The sequence below is a fragment of the Tachypleus tridentatus genome, chromosome 13 (assembly GCF_004210375.1).
Source record: "Tachypleus tridentatus isolate NWPU-2018 chromosome 13, ASM421037v1, whole genome shotgun sequence".
NCBI classification, from domain to species: Eukaryota; Metazoa; Arthropoda; class Merostomata; order Xiphosura; family Limulidae; genus Tachypleus; species Tachypleus tridentatus.
In genome coordinates, this window is record NC_134837.1 from 215878813 (window position 1) to 215906525 (window position 27713).

Consider the following 27713-nt stretch of genomic DNA (forward strand, 5'->3'; position numbering starts at 1 on the left):
TTTTTGTATTATGCCTTAGAAACTGAATCATTACAAAACTTGCTATCCTTTTCATCTGCCTTTTTTGAAAAGTGCAACTGTTTTTAACACACAATGAACCACAAGTATCAAATGGCTTAAGACATCCATTTTATTAAATTGTTTTTAGCCTTTTTAATTAACTTAAGGTTCCATCAATAACTGAATAAGAGGAACTGAAAACTTGTGTTTGCTGAGCTTGGTGCAATACAACAATACAGACAAACTACTTTAAAAGGATGACACAGTGCCACGTAAATATAAGATACTACTGTTGTTGATACCCACCATATGCTGGATTCTGTTCATAACCATATGTCTGACTCTGTGAAGGGGGAGGAGGAGCCATGTGGCTTTGTGGCTGGGAAGGAGGTCGGTAGTGTCCAAAATTTTGTTGGTTATAACCAGGAGGGTACCGTGACTGCTGAGGTGGAGGAGTGGAGCCCTGGGGACCTGGACTTGGATTAGGGTGACCATATGCTGTTTGAGATGATGGTTGGGAATGTGGAGCTCCAAAATTAGCCTGGGAAGAATAGTTAGGTTGGTTAGGACCCATATAGTTTTGTTGAGACATAGGAGGACCAGAGTAGTTGGACTGTGATGTTGGAGCAGTTGAAAAAGGTTGGGAACTTGGGGAGGATACCACTGCCCTTGACTGGCAGAAGACTGAGGCCCTGACTGTGGATATGGGTAAGCTTGGCCCTGCCCCTGAGAAGTGGGAGGACCACTCTGATTATAGCCCTGAGTTTGGGATGATGGGGACTGAGAAAAGTTATGACTTGGCTGTTGAGGCTGAGAACCTGCTGGGTATGAGCTGTAAGGACCTTGCTGTGGGCTGTTGGTGGAGTAGTTCTGATGAGACTGCTGCTGACCTGAGAAGTTACTCTGTTGATACTGCTGGCCACCTGTAACAGAAATTGATTAACTCTAACAAAAAAACAAAACAACTGTTTCATGCAAACACAAGACCTACCTAGAAAGAAGATAAGAATCAACTTCCTTGACGAGATTCCTAAGTGTGGAATACACGTTTCAACCAGCATGAACCTTTTTTAATTAATAGATGAAATGCAATGGTTTTTAACCACAAGTCACAAAGAAAATTATATAAACTACCCTAATGCAGTTTCTATCCTTTTCATGTAAATATAAAAAATTCTAAAAAAAAACATTATTACTTGCCTAAATGTGGCAACAAGTTTCCACTTTTTCAGGGTATAAGTTTTATTGTGCAACATGAGATGTAATAGTTTTTAACACTAAGATTTATCCATCATGAGCAACTGTTTACTTTTTACAGAATACCTTATTCAAATATAAATGTTTGGAAATAATGTTTTGTATTCCATTGCTATCACAATAGAGCTAATTCTGCTAAATACACATACATAATTTATTGTCTAATCCTTAAAAAATGTCAAATTAGACTTCAAACTTTTAGTTGGTACTGCAGTTAAGTACTAAAATATCAGTAATAAGGTACTAATTATTTATATTTATTGGTGAAACAATTTTAAAAGTTAAAGAAAATGTAAGTAGCATCTAACTTATAATAGTTATGTGCACAGTAAACTTCATTAATGGCATGCATTAAAATCTTCCAACCTTGGTGGTGTTACCTGTCCATTTCCAAGATCATTGCAAGTCCACTGAGAAAGTAACAATCGTAATAGGCTTAACAGTTTCTGTGACACAAAATTTCTATTACAACTTTTGTAAAAATGATCATAAGTTTGTTGATCACAAGTATGTCTTTGTTGCTTGCCCATCTATCACGATAACGTACAGTTCAGTAATACTTTTCTTCATTTCAACATGTAATTTATTCTCCAACCACACTAATCTTTAATCTAAGGTGGATTATTTTCACACTGTTAAAAACATGGCTCACTATGACATATACTTTATACTTATGTATCCATGAGTGGTTAAAGTACATGTTGCAACTTTGTTTTACATTTACATTCAAAGTCCAAACTATTAACAACAAGTTTGGCATTAAAAGTTTATATCAAACTTTTGTATTTAAGTTTTAAAATGAAATATTTAAATAGGTTTTCAATCTTCACTTCTGTGTCACGTGATGTATCAGTGCTGAGAGTTTTCCCCTTTTTAGGTTTTCTTTATCCTTATGTGAACTTGACTCTCCACTAAATTAGGAAATATAAGCTACAGATATTTACAAGCCAAAACAAATGTTCTACTGTCCAAATTCTTGCTTTACTGAGATATCATTATATTTATCATGCCTATATGATGTCCTCCAAACCATATCTATAATTTTCTGAAATACTGCTACCAAACATGTTTTTAACCAATAGACATTGTTTTTCTACATGATTCCTTGTATATTTATTTCCTCTCGCATGGCCAGGCAGAGACTTTCATTGAGATGGATGTGATCTTTGTTGTGACCAATTCTAAACAGTTAACTTTTACTTAACTGGATAGAAAGTCAGTTAATTCATAGTAGTTTGGAAACGTTCTATTTTAGTGCCTGATATATTTGTGTTCTAAAATGCACAGTTCAAAGCAACATGAATTATGTAGTGGAAAAGCTAATTTTAGCAAAGTATGTTATAGTACAATTAGGCCTATAAACATTCTTAAATTTATTTTAACTTATATAAAAAGTATAAAACTTGTTAGGTTAAATAAAATATTAAAAATGTTTAGTGATTAAACTCCTTGCACAGTTTGAAGTTATATGATGTAATTTGATCCATTTATTTATCATAAGCTCTCTTACTTGCTGAAGAGAATCTTTTAAGATAAATAATTGCCTCTTTAGATCTGCAGTCATTTAATAAAGAAAAAGCATTTTTAACTCAATAACTTTTTGACTTTTCGTTTCACTAGACATTGATGATGTTATAACAGAGAAGAGAAAATAAGAAAGTATAAAATTGGAGGATCTAGAGGTCATGCAGAAGAAATGTAAAAACTGCAAGAGAAAAAGTACTTTTATTCTGAGAATGAAAACCAACTTTCATTCAAGGATTCATATAATGAGAATAAATACTTTATTAAAAAAAGGTTTCCAAAGAATTTACCAAATTTTGTGAAGAAATACATAAAAATTAGATATAATTTCATGACTACAAAGTCAGTAAAAATGACTAAGCCCCTACCCAGAATGATCCTCTTGACAGAACATACTCAATTACATACAGTACAATTATTATGGATAAACATTTTATAGAGCAATTAAATATAATTCTAAAAACCCATATTAAACTATTGCATTGCTCAGCAGTGGATGAATGTTGCACAGAGCCATGCTATAAACAGACCTATGTATTACTACAATGAAAAAAATAAAGGTGATGTAGGCACAACCATATCAAAAACTACAGAAAACACATAGAAAAGTCCCTCTACAGGTTGTCACATCTCTGCAATAAAAACTTATCTACAGCAAAGTTGGTTTGGTTTGTTTTGAATTTCATGCAAAGCTACTCAAGGATTATCTGTGCTAGCTGTCCTTAATTTAGCAGTTTTAGACTAGAAGGAAGACAACTAGTCATCACCACCCACAGTCAACTTTTACCAATGAATAGTGGGATTGACCGTCACATTGTAACACTCCATGGTTGAAAGGATGAGCATGTTTGGTGTGATGGAGATTTGAACCTGCAACCTTCAGACTACAAGCTGAGTGACTTAACTACCTGGCCATGCCAAGCCCAGCAAAGTTGAACTCCTTTCATTTGCATAAATTCAACTTTGACTATAAACATTTAAACTAACTAAACCTATAAAAAACTTGTAACATTACTGACTCAATGGCTACTTACATAAGGATTCTTAATATCCATCCCTACCTTCTGACAGTGCCATTCCTACCTCCTTATTTTTTTCAAAATATACTATCATATTTCTCTTTTTTTTGTTATTTTTCTTCTTCTTCTAATCAGTGACAGATGCTATGAGGGTAACAGTTTCAGTATGGCATGATAAGTTGTTTTGATGGATACCACTTGAAGTTAATAAAACACTATACTGTTTCTACACTCCCAAAGTTAAAATACAACATTTAGGTGTGTAAATCATCACAATTTCAAACCCTTGTGAGCCAGCCCCATTGTTTCTACAGTCATAATAACCAACAGAACTTTGTTGTTAAACTGCTTGGGGGTTCTCCATCCCTACACACTTACCATGCTCATTTTCAAATACTGTAATATTACTTAATTCTTCATACTGAACTTTAATAACTGAACCTTCTCAATCAACAGCTATTGTTTTATGTGACTATATGCAAGAAACATTTTGCCAAATTGAAGTAGCACCACAGTTACTAATGTATTTTGACAAAGCATTTTTAATTTATGGCTTAAATTCATTTGTCAATTGTTTACATTTTTCTGGCATATGAATTGCTGGTTATAGTAGGGAGAATTAACTGCTACTAATTTATATTAGTGTATTATGACTGAAACTAAGTTACTGGCTTCCATCCATTTTTATTATTTTCTTCTTAATTCCTTTTGTCAGACTGAATAGTGGGATTTTAATACCATTCTGGCAATGTGCACACAAAGGTATATTTTTTTTGTTAATAGGATGTGAACCTCAGCTCAATGATTACCATGTTAACCTCCAGACTAACCTTGGCCAAAAAGAGATGGTAAGGTATGATGCTGGTAGTAGTGTTGAGGCAAGGATAATAAATAGTAAACTGTGGTGTTGAGACATAATAAATAATAAACTGTGGTGTTGAGACAAGACAAGAATAATGAACAGTAAACTACAATGCTGGTAGTGGTGTTGGGAAACACAAAACAATTAAAAGAAATATTAAATTACTATGCTTATTGAGATACTGAGCAAAGTAAAGATAAAACAAAGATACTTATGGAATGAAATCTTACATAACAAAACACAAAGAGAATTACCATAAAATCATAATTTTCTCACAAATCAAAACACAAACTTACCTGGATGGACCATTCCTGGCTGCTGCTGGGAAGATGAAAATGGTTGACCCTGCTGCTGACTGGCAGACATCATTTGATCTATATCATTAAAAGTTTTTTTCTCAATTTTTAATACAACTGCTAATAAAATAAACCACTAGAGGTTTTTTTTTTCTTTTAACTTGTGCTTACTTTGCTTAAAGTTTGTTCATTCAAAAAAAAAAGAAAGAAACCCTGACTTCTAGCAAAACAAATCATGACGTAAGGGGCTTTTCCTTAGTTAGCTACACACGTGCTTAAATCATCTGCAGCCATTCTGGGTGGTACGCATTTATGTATGGCACTAAACAACATTAAAACATTCCTGTCTCATTTGGTTGGTTGGTTGTTAAGCATTTATTAGCACAAAGCAACTGAGCTATCTGTGCCAAACAACTGATAAAAAACTAAAATCATTAAAATATGTAAAAAGAATCATGCTAAAGCAAAACATGGTCCAATTTTCAAATTTAAGTCTTAAATAGAATTAAAAAACCAATGGCCCTTAAAAATTTGAAAACACAACTGATATGAATAGTGTCACAACTGCCAATGACACAGTCCAACTTCAAGGGTGAACCCATAATAAATATGTTTAAAGTGGTGCCATTGCTCTTGATCGTAGCAACAACATAACAGTAGAATGTAGGCTATTACGACCTGTGTCACACAGACTACATATTGGTGCATCAGTATCAGTTGAAAGCAATGAGTTAAAAAAACTGACCAATGCATAACTTAGCCAGAACAACTTCCTCCTTCCAATCCTTATGGAAGCAAGAGTCCCCCATTAGTACAGCAGTAAGTCTACAGAGTTACAATGCTAAAATCCGGGATTTGATTCCCCTTGGTGGACTCAGCAGATAGCCCAATGAAGCTTTGTTATACAAAAACACACATGAAGCAAGATGGTCAAAGAGCAACAGAAGGTTTGATCTGGAAAGCCTTGTTATCACATTGCTTACTCCAAGCCAACTGCCAACTGGCATGGTGCCGAGCTATGAATACAGGGCCGAAGTCCATGTATGGAACAGGCATGGTGGTGATAGTACCAGAGCAGACAGACTTAGTTGCAGTATCAGTGAGCTCATTCCCACGAATACCAACATGGCCTGGTATAAAACAAAACTAAAACAGATAGAAGTAGATAAGAGAGAAATGGACCAGTCTGTTTTGAATATCAACAAGAACAGGATGAGAACCAACATGAAGTGGTTCCAGGGCCAATAAAGAGCTAAGCAAGTCAGTATAAATAGTACAGTTTGTATACTGCATAGTTTCTATGTGGTCAAGGACAAGAGAAATGGCATACAATTTGGCAGTAAATACAGAAACTGTAGAGGGGATTCTGTGTGCAACAACTGAATCAGAACAAACCAAGGCAGAGCCCACAAAGTCACGGATCTCAAACCATCCATATAAATGGAAATGGAAAGATGGTTCAAAAGATGTTTGGCAAACAGAAGATGATACTTCCAATTGGGAGTATCTGCCTTTCTCAGATGACTCAAAGAAAAGTCATATATTGGAGATGGTAATAAGCCATGGTGGGATGGGCTGACCAGTGGATACAGCAATGTTATCAAAAGGAAAAACTCAATATATCCAGACCATCTATTCTGAAAAAGCATAGCCCACTGAGGAAGAAAAACAATCCCAGGTCAGCTTACAGTCAAAGATAAAAGGTAAAAACCTCTGCTGTGATCCATTTTAGTAAGTGATTGCCGGCGGTCTGTAGTTGCCATTCAATAAACCTCATGCACGACAATTCACATGAAATGTGGAAGTCATCAAGAGACCATTTGCAACCATAGAGGGGACTTGTTCACTGATGGCATTAATCTTTATATTGAAAAGTGTAACATTCAAGACACAGCCCTGAAGGACTCCAAGAACAGGAAAGTGTCAAACCCACATGGACTTGGAATTACTGATTCATTAAAAAAATGTTTCATAAAAATGGGTAAACAGCCATGCAATCTGTACAAGTGGAGATCTTGCAAGATGCCATAACCTCCACCTTATATCAAAAGCTTTCTCAAGGTTAAAAAATACAGAAACAAGATGTTGTCATTTGAGAAAAGCTTCCCTGATTAACATTTCAAGTCAAATCAGGTGGTCCATGGTGGAGCACTGTCATCGGAACCCACACAAAGGAGGTTGTTTGATTCGAGGAACCAAACAAGACAAGCATTATCCATCCTCTCCAAGATCTTACAGAGACAGCTAATCAAAACAATTGGACAGCAGTTCAAAAGAACCTTGAGATCCTTCCCAGACTTAGGAAAAGACAGTACAATAGCATAGCATCAAGCATCAGGAAAAATATTCTCCTGCCAGATCTGATTAAATACAATCTAAAGAATAGCAAGAGAGGCAGGAGAGACATGGCACAGCATCTCATAATGAATATCGCTGAGTCCAACTGATGTACAACCAAACTGATGAAGAGCAAGTTTGAGTTCCACCAGTGTAAAGGCTTGATTATAGTCAGAGAGAAAATCAGAAAAGGAAAGAGGCAATCACTCTGCCAGAGTCTTGACAGCTAAGAAGGTGGGGGATGAAGCAGAAGTGCTAAATACACAAGAAAAGTTTTTACTGAGAGTGCTGGCAATGCTCTGGGCATCAGCAACGTCCTGGGTGCAGAAGTATACTGTCCACTAACGACTTTGAAACTGGTGGTACAAGAGATAATAGAGGTGTATTTAATCCAAGATTCCTTCTGGCTTTGATGTCTGACTTGCTGAGCACGTGCACAGGCCCACTGAAATGCAGTGCAGTATGGGATACCTATGAAAGGTAGCCCAAGTCCATTTTTGAGCTTTCCTTGCCATGTGGCAGGCATGATTCCACCAAGGACAAGGATACTGTGGAAAACATGTTGAGGTTTTGGAATACACTGAACAGCTGCCTGGACAATACAGTCAGCTACTGCTGCCACGCAGTTGTCTATCAATGGTTTACAGACGATAGCAGGATCAAGTACTGAAAGAACAGTGACAGAGAGCCAGTTGGCCTGGTCCAACTTCCATTGAGGCATGCAGGTTGGATGGCATCAACTATGGCCATTCTCTCTCAAAATGAGAGGAAAATTATTACTGCCCCATAGATTACTGTCAACCCTTCAAGAAAAGTAAGAGAAAAGTTAAGGGGAGCAGACAGAAAGATCAATAACAGTAAAAGACCAACTGGGTGACAGTCTCTTTTGAAAAAAAAATTATATATAAGTACAGAAAGCGTGATAAATGAGACAACCAGAACAAGTTTAGTTTGTTTGTTTTTTTAGTGATAAACTTGACATGATATATCAGAAGGCAAATGTCAAATATTGCATGGTTTCTCTGAAAGAAGGAACAAAACCCAATTCAAATCATAGCTAAATCAACTTAGAAAATACTTTCCCATAACTTTCATTTTTGAAAATAAATCACGAAAATGTTTAGTAGTTTAATTTTAGTATATCAGTATTTGACTTTTTTGTTATTGAAAAATAAAATGAAACATAACCTTATTAGAAATAGTTTGAAACCTCATCTATTCATGAATTACTAAGATTAACCTGTCTATGAATTCCACATCATGTGCCAAATGCCACCAAACATGACAATACCATAAAGTACTCTTATGAGTCAATTAAACAGTAAAATTTTCAATATATTTTCAACCCTAAAGATCTGCTCTGCATTCCAAAATGTCCTTACGTATTAGTCCAATACCAAATTGCTATACTTGAGTTTTATTCTTCAAGTAAATTACTGCTGAGGCAGTTGGAATTTGAAAATTTGTAAGTGGTATTATAAATATATTGTTGTTTATACAGAATTTGGCATTATTAAGAACACATTGTGTTGTTCTTGTTTCCAAGTGAGCGTTTCATTACTAAATGAAGAAAAGTATTTGAAACTCAATTATCAGATCAATAACACTGAAACAGAATTAAGGTAATCAAATATTCAAACTAAACTTACTCTGGGGAATTCCATACTGCTGCTGTTGTCCCATTGCTTGACGAGTATAGTTCCCCCCTGGCTGGTGTTGGGGTGGTTGTGGTGACGCTTGGGACTGTCCTCCCTGTGGACTTGGGGCAAAATTAGCTTGGCCTGATCCTGCACCTGCCATGGGATGGTGCACTGGGTTCAAGGGAGCTTGGCCTAAAAAATGTGCAATAAAAGTAGACCAAAATTATTTAAATCCAAACTTCAATTTTCTTAATAACAAAATCATAACTACAAGAGCTTTAAATTATTTTAATAAAAACACAGCTTAAATGTTAATGCTAATAAAAAGCATGACACTAACCCTTCAATCATAAGTTGTTTTTTTAATCTCTAAATTAACTGCCACTGTTCTTTACTTCAAATTCAAAGAATTTAACACATTAATACAACTGGTGAAACAGAATCTGGCTTAACTATACAGCAGCTGGACTGAGTTGCACATGTACAACAATGTGAAATTAAATAAAAAAACAGAAAATACCGAAACTGATGTAGACACTATGATGAAATAACACAAAGATACTCATCTCAATATTAACACATTTCACATTAAACTCTTTATAATCAATTACTATCAGTTTGACAAAAGTACACTGATTTCCAATGGCCATTAGAAAATATTGTGAATGAACATTTGTAGTTCAATTTCAGATTCTCTACAATCATAGGCCAAAGTAAGATCAGCATCATTTCATACAGATTAGGATAAGCAAATTAAAGTCTAAACTTGTAGTAAACTGCAGTGCCTATCATGGCATCAATCAAAATTTAAGTATAATTAGACTCAAAACCTCATTCAAGTTTATTCAGGTTGTTCTGTTATTCAAGAATGGATGTTCTTAAAAAAATATCTTAAAACTATTTTATCAGTAGCTTTGAGATGTCAATAATAAAAGGTAGTTGTTTTTGTGGTTCTTCTTTAAAATACTGTTGACTATTTTTGATTATTGTAAAAAACATGATAATAGTTTATTATATAAATAAAATAATTCAGAAATTGGTACAGCTCATGCAGTATACTGCATTTGGATACAATACTTTATGATTAGGCTATTGTTAATTTTCTGTCAGTAGCCAACTGGAATACAGCCTTTGAAAAACCAAATCTCAACTATGTTAATATACTTTAAAATACTCAACCCCAATAAATATAATACATTTGTATATTATTATATGCAGTTTCTGTCAAGGTAAATATTGCTGTTTTTTCATGCTTTCTCTAATAACTTTAGTTACTGTACCTAAGATTTCAATGCTTTAAAAAGGAAGCAAATACACTTTCAATTCTTATTCTGCCATCTATTAATACAGAATACACCAAAAGTATAAAGATTCCATCAATACTATGCTGACTGTTGTAGAACTTGAAGAACAGACTGAAGTATTTATTCTGTATGTTACTATAATCCCTGCCAGAACCTAGTGCTTCAAAAGTCACTTGAACTTCTTGTGCCAGGAAGTATATTGAATTCAGTGGTGGACAAACCATATTGGTCATTTGTCCATATCTTACAAATGGATGAAAGAATGATGCAAAATTTACTTGTCACATTCTAAAATAATGTTCAAAACACTTGCTACTGAATACAACCACATATCTGAGTTGTTACATGTTGACAAGTTAAGGATGCATTGGATTTCCTTCAACAAATAGAAAACTCATTCTTTTTGAAAAGGGGGCATAACTAGCAGACTCTACAGAGAAATCCAATCTTTCAAGAGTTATTAAAAATAAATTGGGACTTTAAATAATAAACAGTTGAAAAAAATTATTGCAAGCTATTGGAATAGGTATTTACCTAACTACAGTTTTATATTATAAGAGATCATGTAAAAATTATCAGTTATTAGCAAATGTTATCTGTCTACTTCTATGCAAAACACAGAAACCACTTCTGTGTGACATAATGCATGATGAAAACTGTAAAATGTCTTGACATACTCCAAGTGATTGTAGAGTCCAGAAGTTGTGTGTAAAACACAGAAACCACTTCTGTGTGACATAATGCATGATGAAACAGTAAAATGTCTTGACATACTCCAAGTGATGGTAGAGTCCAGAAGTTGTGTGCAAAACACAGAAACCACTTCTGTGTGACATAATGCATGATGGAAACAGTAAAATGTCTTGACATACTCCAAGTGATGGTAGAGTCCAGAAGTTGTGTGCAAAACACAGAAACCACTTCTGTGTAACATAATGCATGATGGAAATAGTAAAATGTCTTAACATACTCCAAGTGATTATAGAGTCCAGAAGTTGTGTGCAAAACACAGAAACCACTTCTGTGTGACATAATGCATGATGGAAATAGTAAAATGTCTTAACATACTCCAAGTGATTATAGAGTCCAGAAGTTGTGTGCAAAAAAAAAGGCAGAAGCAGATAATTTAGTTTTTGGACCTTTGATTACTAGTACTGGTTAGAAAGCAGCTGACACAGATGGTATCCTAAGAATGGTCTTCATATAAAAATCCAGTTTTAATGTACTTCAAACTAAGGGGTTTTTTCATGTTCCTCTCTCTGGCTTGTGCATAAATAATGATCCTTCTATATTAACCTGGTACTACTTGTGTCACACACAAACAAAAGTAGGATAATACTGAACACAGAGTCAGTTCTTGAATCTTAAAACAAATCAAGAAACACGGGCTTACAAAATTGACTCCCAACATGAAGGTTTTCGGAATACTTTAATCATTATGGATGACAAAAATGAGCAAAGGTGGTATATGAACACAGTGTATATAGTATATGATGTTTTTATAGGTAAGTTACGAATGTGAAAAAAATTATATTCTGTTTCTTTTTCTGCTTAGTAGTTTTTTAAATGTCTGTGAGATAATAAAACTTAAGGAGTGAACAGACTTCCCATCTGGATAAGTTACAAACACAAAACCCAACATTTTAAGATATTTTGTTGACTTGCATTGAGAAACTTTTGAAAAAAGGCTTTGATAGAATACATTCTAGCTAAAAGCTATTATGACTGTACTGCCTGTTATAGCTGTTAGAGAGGCATGAAAACTTTCCATGGATTCAGCTGTCTTTCACACAGCAGAAAGATATCTTGCTTAGTTTAAGTTGCTTCCAAGTCCGATTGTGGCAACTTCTATGAAATTTCTGGTAAACATGATTCATTTTATTTAATAAAAAATGTTTTCTTTCTTGATATAACAGATTTATTTCAAAAAACATTTCTTTTACATCTAGTTCACTTAGACTTCAACTTTATAACCATAGGGTATGTGGGCATCCTAATGTCCCAATTCATTGACTGTGTACAAGTCATGAAGTTGCAACAAAGCTCTACAATCTGCCACATTATTACTACTTAATTCATAACAGTCAAAAGCAGTCTGTCAAACATCACCACAACTTGTAGTCTGATCTATATTTTAGACATTGAAAGTGACTGAAAATTGTTATAGAACTGATCTGGAATTTTGATAAATTAAAATATGCAAACAGCATTTCACACAAATCACAAGACTACCATTAAACTGGTAAACATTCATCACCACCAGAATTGACCAGATAGTCACTACAATGACTGCTCGGTAAAGTCTACCAGGCTTAAAATTTTGTTCAGTAATACTGAGAATGCCATATCCTAATATTATTTGCTAAGTATAAAGTACACAATTTTGAATATTATGTCAAATGAAAAAATGTGCTATTTGGAACACACACACAAAGAAAATTTTGAATGATTTTTTTTAAATAAAAGTTGAGTTCTTTATACTTTATGAAAAATACATTATTGTACCAACTAGCTACACTACTGGAAGTACATAAATACACTTTACTGGGTGGTGTAATTGGTGAAAAACATACACACAGACAAGTTAACAAGTGCAATCCCAGTAAAATAAGTGTATAGTTTTTCAAATATATCTTACAAGGCAAAGAAAAAAGTTACATCTACTATTACAAAGCACCTTTTAATTTCAACAGAAAAAATGTAAAAGAATGCATTTACATTAATTTTTATGTTTTGTTTGGGAAGAGCATATTCCTGTTCTTCATGTTTTTTATAACTTATAACTGCAAACCTACCTTGCATCATTGGATTTGATGGGTTAGATCCTTCTTGTAGAGAGCCCTGACCAGCACCCTGAGATCCTGGACTTTGCATGTGGTTAGGGCCCTGTGAGTTTGGAATAGGTCCTTGAAGGTTGGGACTCTGCATATGTCCTGGTCCTTGAGGATTAGGGTTCTGCATATGTCCAGGTCCTTGGGGATTGGGGCTCTGCATGTGTCCAGGTCCTTGGGGATTGGGGCTCTGCATTAGTCCAGGACCTTGAGGACTGGGATTTTGCATTAGTCCAGGTCCTTGAGGGTTTGGACTCTGCATATGGCCTGGGTTTGATGGAGATGGAGCAAAACTTTGAGGAGGCTTAAAGTCAAGAACAATTACAATTTGAAAAACTTCCATGTACAGCACTAAACAGCAGTAAGAAATATTGAATATCAACATGAGATTACTCATAGATACAATTGCCAATCACTGTTGGTATTTTTTTATATGTAAGAATCATTAGATCATGTTATTTTTTATAAAAAAAAACTTTATTACACTCAAGTTTATTTTTTTATTAAAATACTTTCTAGTAAGTAACATCTACAGAAATAATGCTGTCAAAATAAACTATTATTTACACGAATAATAACCTAACTCACAGGAAGGTGAGCTTGAATATTTGGTCCAGCATCAGCTACTGAAGCAAGATATACCAGATTTCTGTGCAGAATCTGTTGGTACCTGTAAGAGTTGTATTATCATCAGCAACTAATCACATAACACTCAGCAAAAAAGAATACTGATTCGTAGTTATTATATCTATTTGGCAAACCAACGAGCTTCATTTTCATGTTAAAACTAATATACTGTACACCTTACAACTAGTATAAATACGAACTTCACACAAGTCTCAAATAACTACACATAGAATTTATTTTTTTTATAACTAGTATGCAAGTTATGTAAATGAGAAAACAGTAACTTCATTATAAAGAAATGTTGACACATTAATTACTTCTTAAGCTATTTTACTAACCTCATCTCTTAAAACACTTTATTTGTATATATACATATGTAATGTCCTCCTATTTTTATTTATTACTCATGCCCAACCAACTTGTAACTCGAACTTTGATGTCATATAGATGAATTCATTATTAAACATTAAAAAGGACACTCAAATGTAAAAATATTACCCTCAGCAGTTAACTGTTGAAATTCTGTTAACATTTCACAAAAAAACCATTGGACATTATTTTAAATGTGTCTATAAATATCATGAAAATCTTTCCAAGTGAAAAAGCTCTTTTCTTATCTATACAATGCAAGTAATAAGGCTTCTTCATATCCAACTCACATGATTTTTTTTATCCATCACAGAAGTGAATAAGATTTCTCCATATTTATATAATTCAAGTGAATAAAATCTCTATCCATCCAACTCAAATGGAATAACTTAGGTATTAAATTACCTTCAACTGTTGTTTTTAATTACTGTACATTACTTACTGAAGACATTCTGAAGCTTTTCCCTTATTCTGATAATCCACAATAGCTTGAATCAACTGACTGTTTTCATCTAACATCTAGAAAAAAAATGAGAAACAGAAATATATCAATCATAGATACAAGTTAGAAGCTTTTATTAAATTATTCAGTTTGTCATAATTTCTGTTACAAAATGATACAAATGTACTACACAAGTGGTATTTGAAAAGATTAGCCTTGTGTAGGAAATATTACATCTATTATTTGTAAAGCAACAATTATTTGATAAGAAAAGCAACAGATGATTCAGTAATTTTGAATACAAACATAAGAATGAAACTTCCATACCAAAGCATTAAAACTGGTCACACCATTTGTTTCTCCTTGCAGAATTGGGCTTGATAAGCACCATGTGTTCATTTTCAATATAACCTATTGACAATGACCACTCAAAACATCAGCATTAATAAAACTGATACAAGTTAATCATATGAACCAATTAGCAATTCTCAGTGGTCTTGAAATGAGTGGCATGTCGTAAGTAATTGTTATTGACATTTTAATAGTTATCTTTTTTGGTGATTAACTGCAACATTTTTGCCAATAACAAATTATAACAATAATAGGCAAAATTAATAACCCACTATGTGAAACACAGTTTCAAAGAATAACCCTTCTTCAAGTATATGGAACTGCAGATGAAATTCTGAACAGTTGTGTGTGTCACTGTGAGAAACAAAATTATACTGTTCTTGTTTTGTTATTTATCAATTCCAGAATTATAAAAAATATTTCTTACCTTTAGTGATAGTTTTCTCAAACATAAAATGTGATAAATATTATGACCACAATGAAATTTATTCTGTCAATAACTTTATACACACACACAACTTGCTTTTTTTATGAAGTCATTGGTCAACAACTTTACACAAAAATGTGTTGTTTTTTATGAAGTCGTAGTTCATTTATAACATGGGATACTGATATACTATAACAGTCATAAAACAGTTATTTTACTTCCCAAGATTTGTTTACATCATTCATCAGTCCCATAATATTCCGAAACACAGAAAAAGTAAAATCATCTAACTGTTTTATTTGATTCTTTAGAACCCATGGTAAAGAAAATGTCAAAATCTTGCTTTGCTATCCCAGTTAGTAAAGAAGAAAATTTAAACTCTAAAGAGGCTTCTGTCACCTAGTCCTTCATGTGTAATTTCAAGGTCTCTCTCCTTAAGAAAAAAGTTTTGAAACTACAATAATTAAAGAAGGTTCTTCCTTACAAGTACAGATGTAGAATAGCTTTAATATATTTTCTTCTCATTTAACAGTAAATACATCAGAATTCATCCTAGTTCCATTCTTCCATAATAAAATTCCTATTAACATATCTTAAATAACCACTTGTTTTCCTTGAATTTCTTGTTTTCAGTTTAACTAACCCTAATATAAATACCACAATAAATCTGAAATTTTGAACTAGGGAACTTTTGTATTTCTCCTTTGTCCTAATTTTAGATTTCTTGACTTTTCCTTTAGTCTTAGGAATCCAAAACCTGTTAAAACATTTTAAACTTTCACATACATGTAGATAAAGGTTTTCTGAACCTGAGCTGTCACAACCACTCAATGATTAGTTTTCTTCAATCCCCAAATTGTTAGAATGTAATTTATAAATGCAACTTCAATATGTAGTTAACTTGTTCATCATAATACAATCTTTATAAAATATACAAAAAGAATGGCTTTAATTTTCTTTAATGAAATGGATGGGCCTGAATTTATTTCAATAATCATAATAATATTTCTTAAGAAACATAAAATAAAACAATTAAATTAAATTTATTTCTAAGATATGTAATTTTCATTACTACATGAATTTATACATTGTGGAAGATCTTAGAAGAGGAACAAATGTCATTTCCCAGGGGAGAAAATAGTTTGATGGCAAAAACTACTAATCAATACATAATTTGATTAGCAAATATTGCTTAACATTCATCAATTTCAACAAATTATGGCACCTATGTCCAGCACAAAGTCTTAACTCTTTGTAAATACATCCACTAATGAAAAGAGGTTAATGATATGTTTTGTTCTAACACTTTCATTCAGCTTCAAACACTAATATTTAATTGCAGCATACATGACATTTCACGAACAAAATAGTATGAAAGTTAATGCAAATTACTTATTATAATGTTGTCATCACTCAAAGTAGTTTCCATAGATTTCAATTTTGTTTAGTTCCAAGTATGTCAAATAGAAAATCAGAGCTTTCTTGCAGTAATCACCTGTTTCATTTTCACAAGATTTGTCAACAGTTTTCTCTCACATTTAGTACTGTATTATTTATAACCAGCAGAAAGTTAAGATTTACATTTATCAAATGATGTTTGTATGGTGTTATTTTTTGTAAATAAAAATGTTAATTTCTCTTTCAAAATAAGATTTCTTTTTACATGAAACACATCAATAAGAATGATTGAATTTATAATGGTTCTTATCACAGTTAAAAAATCAGAAAATTTTTACTAAAAGGCTGTCAAATTTTGTGAAGATGTATACACACTGTATTAAGAGTTATATTATTGATACTATATGCAACTGAGATTGGCCACGTGGTCAGTATATGGAACTAAGTCCAAGTATTGTACTTAGGCTGCAAATGCCAAACCGAGCAGATTCCAACTATTATGAATAGACCATTAAAAAATGTACATGTATGACACTGTATAGAAACACCGTATGTGCCATTTGGTGGGAATTTCCATACAATGAACATCATCTTTGGTTATGGTAAATAAAACTAAAGCATTATGGCACTTTTACTGTGTTGTGAGCAGTCTCAAAGACAAGAGAAAGGAATGATTTACATGTTATGCAAAGCAAAAAAAGAAAGTGATTCACAACTGGGATTATTCTGATGTGCAAATAGGGATTAAAAGCCAAGTATTTTGTCCTCTGTTTGCTGTTGCTATTAGGCACAACATGGTGAGTTGCATTGGCCAATCTTATCGTAGGAGCCATTTTTTATTCATATGTACGTAAAAACGGCTCGTTTAGGTTGCGAAAATTTTTCACGTAGAAGAGTGAACAACGTTTCAACCTACTTCAGTAATCGTCAGGTTCACAAAGAAAGAGATAACTGACCGGAAGCTGACCACATGTTTGAAAGGGGTTGTGTAACTGAGTGTCAGAATGTAGAGGGCGTGCTTAGATGTTTGAATATATAATTTTATATTTATTTTTATTATTATTATTTATTATATTATTTTTAATATAAGTATAAAGGTGTTCCTTTGTATTGGTTTACAAAGGGGCTTCAGTTGCTGTATAAGTAAAGCTTCTTTAATTTTGCATTTGTTTCTTCATTTAGTATTTGAGTGTTTTCTATGGTTATGTTGTGTTTATCTGACTTGCAGTGTTCGAAAACGTGTGAAGATGACTTATGTTCTTTGAATCTGGTTTCCATTTTTCTACTTGTTTCTCCAATATAGAAGTCATGCCAGTTATCACATTGTATTTTATAAATAATATTGGTGTGGTGTTTGTCAGTGTAGTTTTTACATAGTACAAGACTTCAGTTTTGTGCCTGGTTTTTGAATAAATTTGGTATTAACTGGAATGTCATTTTGTTACTAGTTTTTGCCAAATATTGGTTATTTTTCTGCTGATGTCAAGAATATATGGTAAGCAGCAGTATACGGTTTCGTAATTTTTTGATTCGAGAGATATTTACTTTTGGTTGATTTTGCTTTGTCTACGTGTGTGCGTATAATGTTTTCTACAGTTTGTGAAGGAAACTTCATCAACATCACTTGGATGGGAATTTATAAAATGCCAACCCCCCCATGCCACAGTCTTCCAGTGTCATCATCTTTCAAAATCCATCAATACATTTCTGACTACATATAACCAAGAGAAAAAGCAGCTTTCTCTAAGATATTCCTTATTTGGTCATTTTGTGTTCCAATCCTTAAGTAGGCATTTAGTCTCAATTCCAGTGTTTGTGATCATGGTTTTCTGCTCCAAGCAGCAAACAAAATTGTTTTACTTATTCATAGCTTAATTAGGAAACCAATGAATGTATAGTACTTTTGAAACATTATATTCTGGTGCTGGTTACACTTTTTGTTCTAAAATGCATATTTGAATGAAACATTAATGATCTGGTGGAGAATGAATAGTATAAAAAACAACTTGAGTTAACAAAGTAAACTCAAGCACAAATTACTAAAATGTACTAAAACACTAATGTAAGATCAAAATTCATTTTTTTATGTATATTTGTTCTTATTTTTTAATTAAAATGTGAAAATTCATTAAGCTACGTAACAAAAAATTAAAGGAAAACAAATTAAAATTATCACAGGCCCATTACCTAAATATAATCTGACCAATTATTTACATTAAGTATTCCCAATGTGATTCATTGCATGGCACACATTAGATAAGATCTAAAAAGAATTCTACAGTAATAAAATTCAAAGCAATCAGATGTGAAAATGTTTTGTAGTTAGATAATCTTAATTGTTGGTTTCAATCCGTAGCCATTCTAGAAGAGATAAAAGGTTTTAATGATTTGATTTTATACCTTTCAATTTTTCATTTAATTTCACTACAGTTAATGTCATTCTAGAGACAGTACGAGGTAAAATAGTTTTACTGAAGAAAAAAAACAAACTTTTGATATCTAGTTAGGGGATTCTTGATGTTATGCATGTAAAAACACAAAAACTAAGATAAAAACAAGAGCTTTTTATTTGTACCATAAAATCACCTTTCACTTTGACTTAAATTCACATTCCAATACCTGATGAAAACCACTATCACAAAATATAAATTTTCTGTATTTTTAGTAAAAGCTTGTCAACTTCCAGAAAATACACTTAATACATTTAGTTACAGTATATTTAATTTCATAGTTACAAGGTTGACAAAAATGAAACAGTTTTGCTTACAAAAAAAACAATACTAAATTAATAGATAAATAACACAGCATTAAAATCAATACACAATTAAAAACAGTTTTACAATTCAGACCAATATATGGTCTTTAAAATATGAGCTTAAAATTTACCACATCAACGGGTGAACTTGTAAAACCCGACTGCCATATTTATCCTTTTTACATAGATCATGTAAACTTTGTGGAAATTTACATTTCTTCATGAACCTCAGAGGAAAACCCTGCACATTCTTGTGCAGATATTCACCAGACGCTTGGCTATTTATTAACTGATAATGACTTTTAACCCTTATTACTTCTAAAGATTTGCAGATATTATTGGCTCTAACACCCTTTGGTTGAGCCAATATTATCTTCACTTCTAAAACCACAGTATCATGTTGTGTATTTTTGTACAAGTTCTGCTCTGGCCAAATATTTAGTCCTTCCTTTTATACATCCCTTACTTTCTGCAAAACAATATTTTAAATTAAATTTCATTATCCAATATAAGTACTTTCACATTCAATTTTATAACATCCAGCTACCTATTACCTAAAATGTTTTATCTTAGACATTGATTAAAATATAGAGTAAATATTTGTTTTATAAACAATCTTCATAAAATAGAATTTAAAACTTACAGTAACACTAAACATTAATTTTATCATAACTCAGTTTTAATGTAATACCTTGATTCATTATTGTCATGCTAGTGAATTTCTTAACTACTATATCTACAACAGATGAATTACATTCTCTTTCAACTTCTCTATTTCATTAGTAACTTCTTTTTCAAGTCCTCTTGTTTTGTTAAGATGTTAATTGTAACATCCACAAGTGTTTACTGTTAGTGTTCACATATTTTGTGAAATACTCTTCATACTGTCTTTTCAATTACCTAATTTCACTTTTGAAAATTTCTGAAGTACTTTTATTATTGTCTTCCATCTTTGCAATATGAATTGTCTAAACTCAAAATGTTTTCCTTATTTTCTACTTTATTTCAGTTTTGTAAGCTCTTTGTGAAGATAGTGATAAAGATCAAACTGAAGACCAGACTTACTTCATATCTGAAACAATTTATCCTTAAAAGTTTGTCACTTCAGACAAATACTTCCAATTGACAGTCTGTTCATACATATCTGAAGTATGTCAGTAATTTCTTTTGTAAAGAACCAAAGCTGCTCTAATGTAACACAAATTTCAGAATATGAAAACCACAAGTGATCATTGAACTGCTCTCCTAACCTTTCTTAGGAAAGTGATGACATCAGGAGTTATTACTAGAACTCAAGATTACTATGAAGCTGATAGTATTTTAATGGTAAAAAAAAAAAAAGATACAGCATTTACTACAACAATATTTACAGCATTAATGGCTTTTCCAAACCAGTGAAGCAGGATTATAATTTATTGTACTTGTCATAAGACATTTTAGGCCTATTAATATTACATTTTTTAAAACTGCATTCTTTATGTACATCCTTATGGATTTTTTATACACTTTTCTAATTATTAAAACTCCTAATGGACTAGATAAAGAATACAGTATTTTAAAAAAATTACAGTTATAATACTAATGACACATCAAGTACAGTTAATACTCATTATATACTAACCAATGTATGATATGATTCATGGCCAGAGATCATTTGTATATGAAACAACATTGAAAAGAAATTTACATTTTTACTGGTTTCTTTTAACTAAAGAATAAAATGTAAAATTTATAAATATAATTTTAAACATTAAATCTATAAATTAGGTGTAATTCACTACTGATACTAATTACATTTTAAAGTAGATTAAGCTCAAATGATAACTTAATGACAACTAAAACTTCATTTCAATAAACAACTTAATCTCTACAATTTAAAACAGACACTATAAACATGTTGAATTATACTACAAACCTTTTGAATGGTTGCAGGATTGGGTGGTGGTCTACCCTTCTGGTGTGGCACAAAGGCAACAGACATTTTGCTTCAGACTTTGCTGTAAAAAATCAAGGGAAAAAAGTTGCATATAACCTTTAAGTAGTAGCAAGATGCCTAATGTCTCTTGACTTTACAACAGTGTTCTGTTTTGACAGTAGGTGTAAACTGGTAAAAATCAAAACATGTAAACCTCAAGATAATAATCTACTACTACTATTCATCGCTTGTTATTTTAACAATAGATGAAGAAAATACATAGCCTCTGTTTATTCCTAATACAAGTTGTAACACAAAACTTACTTGTACACCTATCTAAACGAGTACTTTAATTTTGTGAAATCAATTTTTAAATAAATGTACTTAAGTTCTTACGAAAATTTCTACTAAAAAAATAAAATGTAATTCTTATTTTAAGCAAGTACATATTTTCTCTACTGAAATAACTTTAACAACAGGCAAAATTTAGTATCTATGACCTGTATTGTAAACAGTACGGGTATCATGATATTATTACCATTACACAGTAAGTACATCACTATTAGCGTAATTTTTTTACATCGTGAGTTTAGCTTATACGTTAGGCCTACAGTAAGTTAGGTTCATTTCTTTATATATACATTTATTTAAGATCTGGAAAAACATATACGTAACAATATAAATTGAAAGGTAATTTCTATATTTTACTATAACAAGAATGCAAATCGATGTACATTATTTGAAAATTAACTTGCTTGATAAATTTGATTACAATTCCTACTACAAGTTAAACATGACCTCGATAAAAATGCCTTCCTTTAAAAATGTGTCGCTATTGTCATACAAAGCTACACAAAGCGGCATCTGCATAAGCAAAATTATGAAGCTTTTAACTTTGTTATCTTAAATTCGAGTTGACAACGTGGTATTATTTTAAATATATACATTTATATTTATATTGATTCTGATTATTCTAGACACTCCTAATTAAGGATAATATGCTTTTCTAACCTGACACACACACATTCCGTGATACTAAAACTCTTATTCTAAAGCCTTTTTAGGATTTTTATTGATGTTTTAATCTGGCTCCCAAATTATTTTAATTTTCATTTGTTTGCTATTAAGCACAAAAGTGCACAAATGCCTACAAAGGGAATTAAATTTCGAATTTTAGTGTTATAAGACCTCATGTTAGCTGTAGAACCGCTAAGAGTGATAGCATTTGTTTGTTTTTATAATGAATCATGAAACTGTGATAGGCCTTTTGGCCCATCAAGAATATTCTAAGTCCTATCCTCTCTTAGCAAACACGAAATCCAAGACAATTATTTCCGCGGAATTGATTTCCTGGAGAGAAGTTAGATAGAGCTTGCTAATTTGAGATTAGAGGATAATACGCTACAGAATCTGCGTCTATTTCTGAGCACTGAATCAATTTGTTGACAAGTAAAAAGCTGAAATGTGGTAGGTTCAGATCCATAATTTTTATTTGTGAAACAAAACTCAAAATCGCACTATACAAAACAATGGCAAGTATTTGCGATGGATGTTTGAGCCTGTAAGAGAAGATGGATAAATATTTTAATAGACTTAACTTACTAATCCAATATTAGTCTCCCTGTAAGCATGACTAGATTGTATTCTATCTTTATTCAGGGTTATTTAGGTAAATTCTTTTAGATTTTCATGGAAGTTTGACGTAAGTAGTATGACATTCTTTTAATCCTATGTAAAAATGTCGTAAACATGTAAAAATCACTTTAATTAGGTAAAGCTTGTACATACCAATGGATAAAAACTCTTGTCACTTTAGTCCTAAGTACATTCATCACTAGAACATGGAACATTGCTACTGACATATGTTTAGTGCTATTTAGCTACACCACTGTGGATTATGTAATTATTAGCAAAACTTTTGACCAAAGTAAGCTACCTACAAAGGTAAGAAACTAACCAAGCAAAGAATTACCTACAAGCTAGCTTAAGTTACAGTCATGGGATAAATGAACAGGTGTTAAAAATATGACTACTGGAATTTCTCACCACCAATTCTCAAACTTTCCCTCGTGGAATAAACACTTGATATTATTACGATCCGTATAAATTAGCTTAGACATAAAATGTACGAACTGGGCAGAAGTACAAGCAAAAAAAACAACAAACACTTATTTAACAGCTATGGTGAATAACCATTGTGCTGCTTGTTGAAATCACGAATGCCCTATCAGCCTTATACAGAATTTTGATGCTCCTCTAGACTGTGAATGGCCAACCAGTTCTTTGTTTTCTATCTTTGGTGTAGACTATGATAATACAGCTAGAAATATGATGCCGTATTGTCATAAGTAAAATTCAGAGTGACTGGTCTCATGATGGACGACAGGAAGCAAAACAAATGAATGGTAAGACCATCACAGGATGTATATGACAGGTCATTCAGGGAAAAAACTAAACAAAAGATCTGATAAGCTCCAATAAGAAACCTCTTTAACAAAACCAACACAACTCTATAACAAGATATTGGCCTGCTCTATACCGATAAGATTAAGTGTCAAACATGGAAAATCTTCATCGAAATTTAGAGGGAATGAGAGTGTCGGAAAACAAGGTGTTATATGGTGTAACTAGATAAGAAAAAAGGGAAGGCAAGAGAACACTGCACAGCTAGAAGACCTTTGGTAACATCTGCAAAGGAAGATTGGTCTCCATGCGAGGAGTCACAAGCCAGTGAAGTAGTTCTTGGGCTTTTTACTTAATACTCAACTAAACACAACTGAACTAATTAAAAACTGGTAATGAATATATTGTATTTATTCGTTAATTAAGTATCCTCACTGTTAGCAATATTTTGGTACTGTAGTTTGATACTAATGATTGTAAAATTACCTTTATTTATTGAAATTGAAGTAGAAACACACTTCTTTGAAATAAATAATACAGAAAAATATCTTCTATTAAACGAGATCAACCACGATAATAAGAACATCCATAGAAGCCACCACGATGTGGGTCAGAAGCATATTAAACTGAGTGAAAACTTTGATGCGTGAGAAATATAGCCACTCTCATAAAGAAAGGGGAAAGCAGATCATTCATGACTCAAGATTATGCATCATTTACAGAGCACATCTATCATTTAATGCATTCTTTATCTGACTTCCGTGGAGAGATGTGACACCATCTAAAAAGGTGCTGGGATATTTGTACAAATTGATATTGTTCGGGATTTATTCATATTTGGACGTTATTTGGAATAATCAGTGACGTACACAATGTTATGTTCTGGTATAATGCACTTTTAGCATTTTAGTTGAAGTTTGGAGATAAATCAGAATTACTTTTGTCTTTACACTTATTCTATAGAATTATTTTTGCCTTTCTCATGTTCAAACGTTTTCAATAACTCCTCTCAATCCCAGTGTCCCACATAGTCGTCTGAGAATTGTGTATACAAGCTAAATACAGTACATGGGACCAGATGGTTAACTGGATGGAAAAATGGACTCGCTCTATCACAGCTATGGACAACTTATATTCAATCAAACAATCATTATGCCAGAGATCACTTGAGATGTAGATAGCACTGAAATACATTAAATGTTAAAGGATAAGATCATACAATTTCAAAAAACTGCTTGGTCGTTTCTAATAGTGATTGTCGAGAAATAGAAAGGTATAGCAAGATTCTGTGTTGATTTTAGATGCTTTTTGCTTGTCAAGAACAGATGAATGTCTATATATATTAAAACGTTCGTGTTGGTTCAATACTTTTCATCTGGAATCTGGATGCTAGTAAGTCAGACTGGATGATGAAAACAGACATAAGACTGCTTTTGGTATGAAAAATGGTTTTCATTGGCTTCACATCATCCAACTCAGTCTGAGTAATACGTCTACCACTTCTAACGGACTATTGGAGTTTATTTTGAAAAAGCTGCATTGGGAGAGATATATAGTCTACATCAGTAACTGTTTTGTGTTTGGTTGTATGTTAGTCATTGGTTGATAACCTGAGAATTGTATTCCAGTGGATAAAGAAAGCAAACTTGAAATTGAAATCAAGAAAATGCATGCTTATGCACACAAAAGTGGAATTTATTAAATTATGGTTGGTAAAGACGTAATCTCTGCAGATGCTTTTGATCTAGTAGCAATGAGAGACTGACTTCACCTTGAGACCAAATTAAAAGTTCACAGTTTCAATAGTTTTGAATCATATCACTGATATTTGAATGAGAATTCATTTCAAATTATATTGACTCATCCAGCAAGGTGAGCTGACTGCAAAAATGTTAAATTTAGAGGAGAAAAAATAGCACCATAGTTGAATGAGCAACTACCAATGGCCTATCAGTTAATATGGATGGGTCTAGCTGATTATCTTGAGTTAAGACATTCACTGACAGTATGATTACTGATTGAAATGAACTGGTAGTCTAAGCTTTTCAAGATAGCAGTTGATAATAGCAGTACAGTACATCTCTTACATTATCTAATTTACCCTTAATTATTAACAAGTTATGATGGCTTGTTGATCAAAAAATTGATAAAATCTGAAAGACTTAATAACCCTCGCTTTTCGAGCTACTGTAAAGAGTTTCATTAATGGAGATATCTTTCTGATGTCGAGTTATAGTTGCTTGATTTATTGCATATGCTAAGATGGTCATGTGGTTAGAAAAAAAAAGACTGAAAGAGCGTTGCTACCTTCGTTTTTTGAATTATTGAATGAATTTTCTGATGCAAAATGTTATTTGATGTTTTGAGAGACTTCTTCATTTGATCTAGTCAAGTAGCAAAAACTATGACATGTCTCCTTAGTCTTCATTAGATTCTTCTCAGTACTAATTCTACATGCAATTATGGAGTTATATTTTATCTGAGTATATGTTAATGTACAATAATAATACCACGTATGTTAATCCTGACTGATGAGATTTTTAGATGAAAAGTCTAAGGTTGGCTGTATTCTTTCTGCGATTATTTATTTCGTAATGTCTGAAAAGATTCATGGATGAAAACACAGTAACGAATCACTGATGTGGAGGAGTAGCTTCAAAAAGTAACCCAAGAAGACTACTAAGATAATTTGCATGGAAACTGGAGACAATTTGTTATAAACTAATAACGTGTGGGCCAATTAATGTTTAATGGTGCTATCTGTATATTTAGAAATATTGCTTGACAAAGAAACAGAATTATAATGACATTACTGATGAATTTCAGAGTAGATCATGGTTGTAAGCAAGTATTTATAATCCTCTTTCAATCTAAGTAATTGATTAAAGTTTGACCAGTTGAGGTTCACATGATCTTACATTATCAATCCCGACTTTTTCGGTCAATCCCACTATTCGTTGGTAAAAGAGTAGCTCAAGAGTTAGCGGTGGTTGGTGATGACTAGTTGCCTTCCCTCTAGTCTTACACTGCTAAATTACGATAGCCCTCGAGTAGCTTTGCGTGAAATTAAAAAACAAACAAACATACAAGAGGCCAGAAGTACGATTCATTAAAACAACTTATCACACCCTTTCCCAAAATATAAAAATGAACAGTGTCACTAGTAACCCTTTAATAATAATTAATCTACATATATGGTGCGTATATACATCAGAAGAGTTAAACTTGCAGATTACAGCAGTATTAAAACATGAATACAGACACAAAATGCATATACATAATTACAAAAGGTGAATTTAGATTAATAATATATATACATCAATTCAGTTATAAATTCTATCACGAAATTAAGATACACATATTCTTTCCTTTCACTACTAAAAAAAAAACAACACTTTTAATGATTCAATCGTTTGATAACATGCAGCTCCCTGTTCTTAAGTATCTTGCACTGTAAAAAAAAAAAAAAGTTGTTATTGCTGCCAATACTCTGGCATTTACAATGTGAACACGAGAAATGACACTAAAAATCTGCTTTCGAAAACTTTCATGTCAGTGCAAGGCATTTCCTTTTGTCTGTCTATTTCCTGGGGCCCAGCATGCACAGGTGGTTAAGATATTCGACTCGTTATCCGAGGGTCGCGGATTCTAATCTCCGTCACATCAAACATGCTCGCCCTTTCAGCCGGGGGGGGGCGTTGTAATGTGTCGGTCAATCCCACTATTCGTTGGTAAAAGAGTAGCCCAAGAGTTAGTGGTGGGTGGTGATGACTAGCTGCCTTCCCTCTGGCCCGGCATGGCCAAGCGTGTTAAGGCGTGCGACTCGTAATCTGAGAGTCGCGGGTTCGTATTCCCATCGCGCCAAACATGCTCGCCCTTTCAGCCGTGGGGGCGTTATAATGTGACGGTCAATCCCACTATTCGTTGGCAAAAGAGTAGCCCAAGAGTTGGCGGTG

The 27713-nt window shown here is 32.7% G+C and overlaps 1 protein-coding gene across 2 annotated transcripts; it reads right to left on the reverse strand.

Moving 5' to 3' along the window:
* Nucleotides 1-112: 112 nt before the first annotated feature.
* On the reverse strand, nucleotides 113-22248 carry LOC143239878 (uncharacterized). 2 transcript variants are annotated; one of them, XM_076481486.1, is made up of 8 exons: nucleotides 22110-22248; nucleotides 21355-21436; nucleotides 14509-14585; nucleotides 13659-13740; nucleotides 13035-13374; nucleotides 8945-9127; nucleotides 4959-5036; nucleotides 113-923 (listed from the first exon to the last, which is right to left on the reverse strand). In XM_076481486.1, the coding sequence occupies exons 2-8, from the start codon at nucleotides 21418-21420 to the stop codon at nucleotides 250-252; spliced, it is 1500 nt and encodes a 499-aa protein (XP_076337601.1). In that variant the 5' UTR covers nucleotides 21421-21436; nucleotides 22110-22248; the 3' UTR covers nucleotides 113-249. The 2 variants fall into 2 exon arrangements, with proteins under 2 accessions (XP_076337601.1, XP_076337602.1); XM_076481487.1 differs by having other exon boundaries at nucleotides 22089-22193.
* Between the last annotated feature and the right edge of the window lie 5465 nt (nucleotides 22249-27713).

Coding starts and splice junctions, on each gene's coding strand:
- LOC143239878 (XM_076481486.1), bottom strand. CDS start 21,420: ATGTCTGTTGCCTTTGTGCCACACCAGAAGGGTAGACCACCACCCAAT. Junction 14,586..21,354: donor ATCCTGCAACCATTCAAAAG/GTTTGTAGTATA, acceptor TTTTTTTTCTAG/ATGTTAGATGAAAACAGTCA. Junction 13,741..14,508: donor AAAGCTTCAGAATGTCTTCA/GTAAGTAATGTA, acceptor CAACTCTTACAG/GTACCAACAGATTCTGCACA.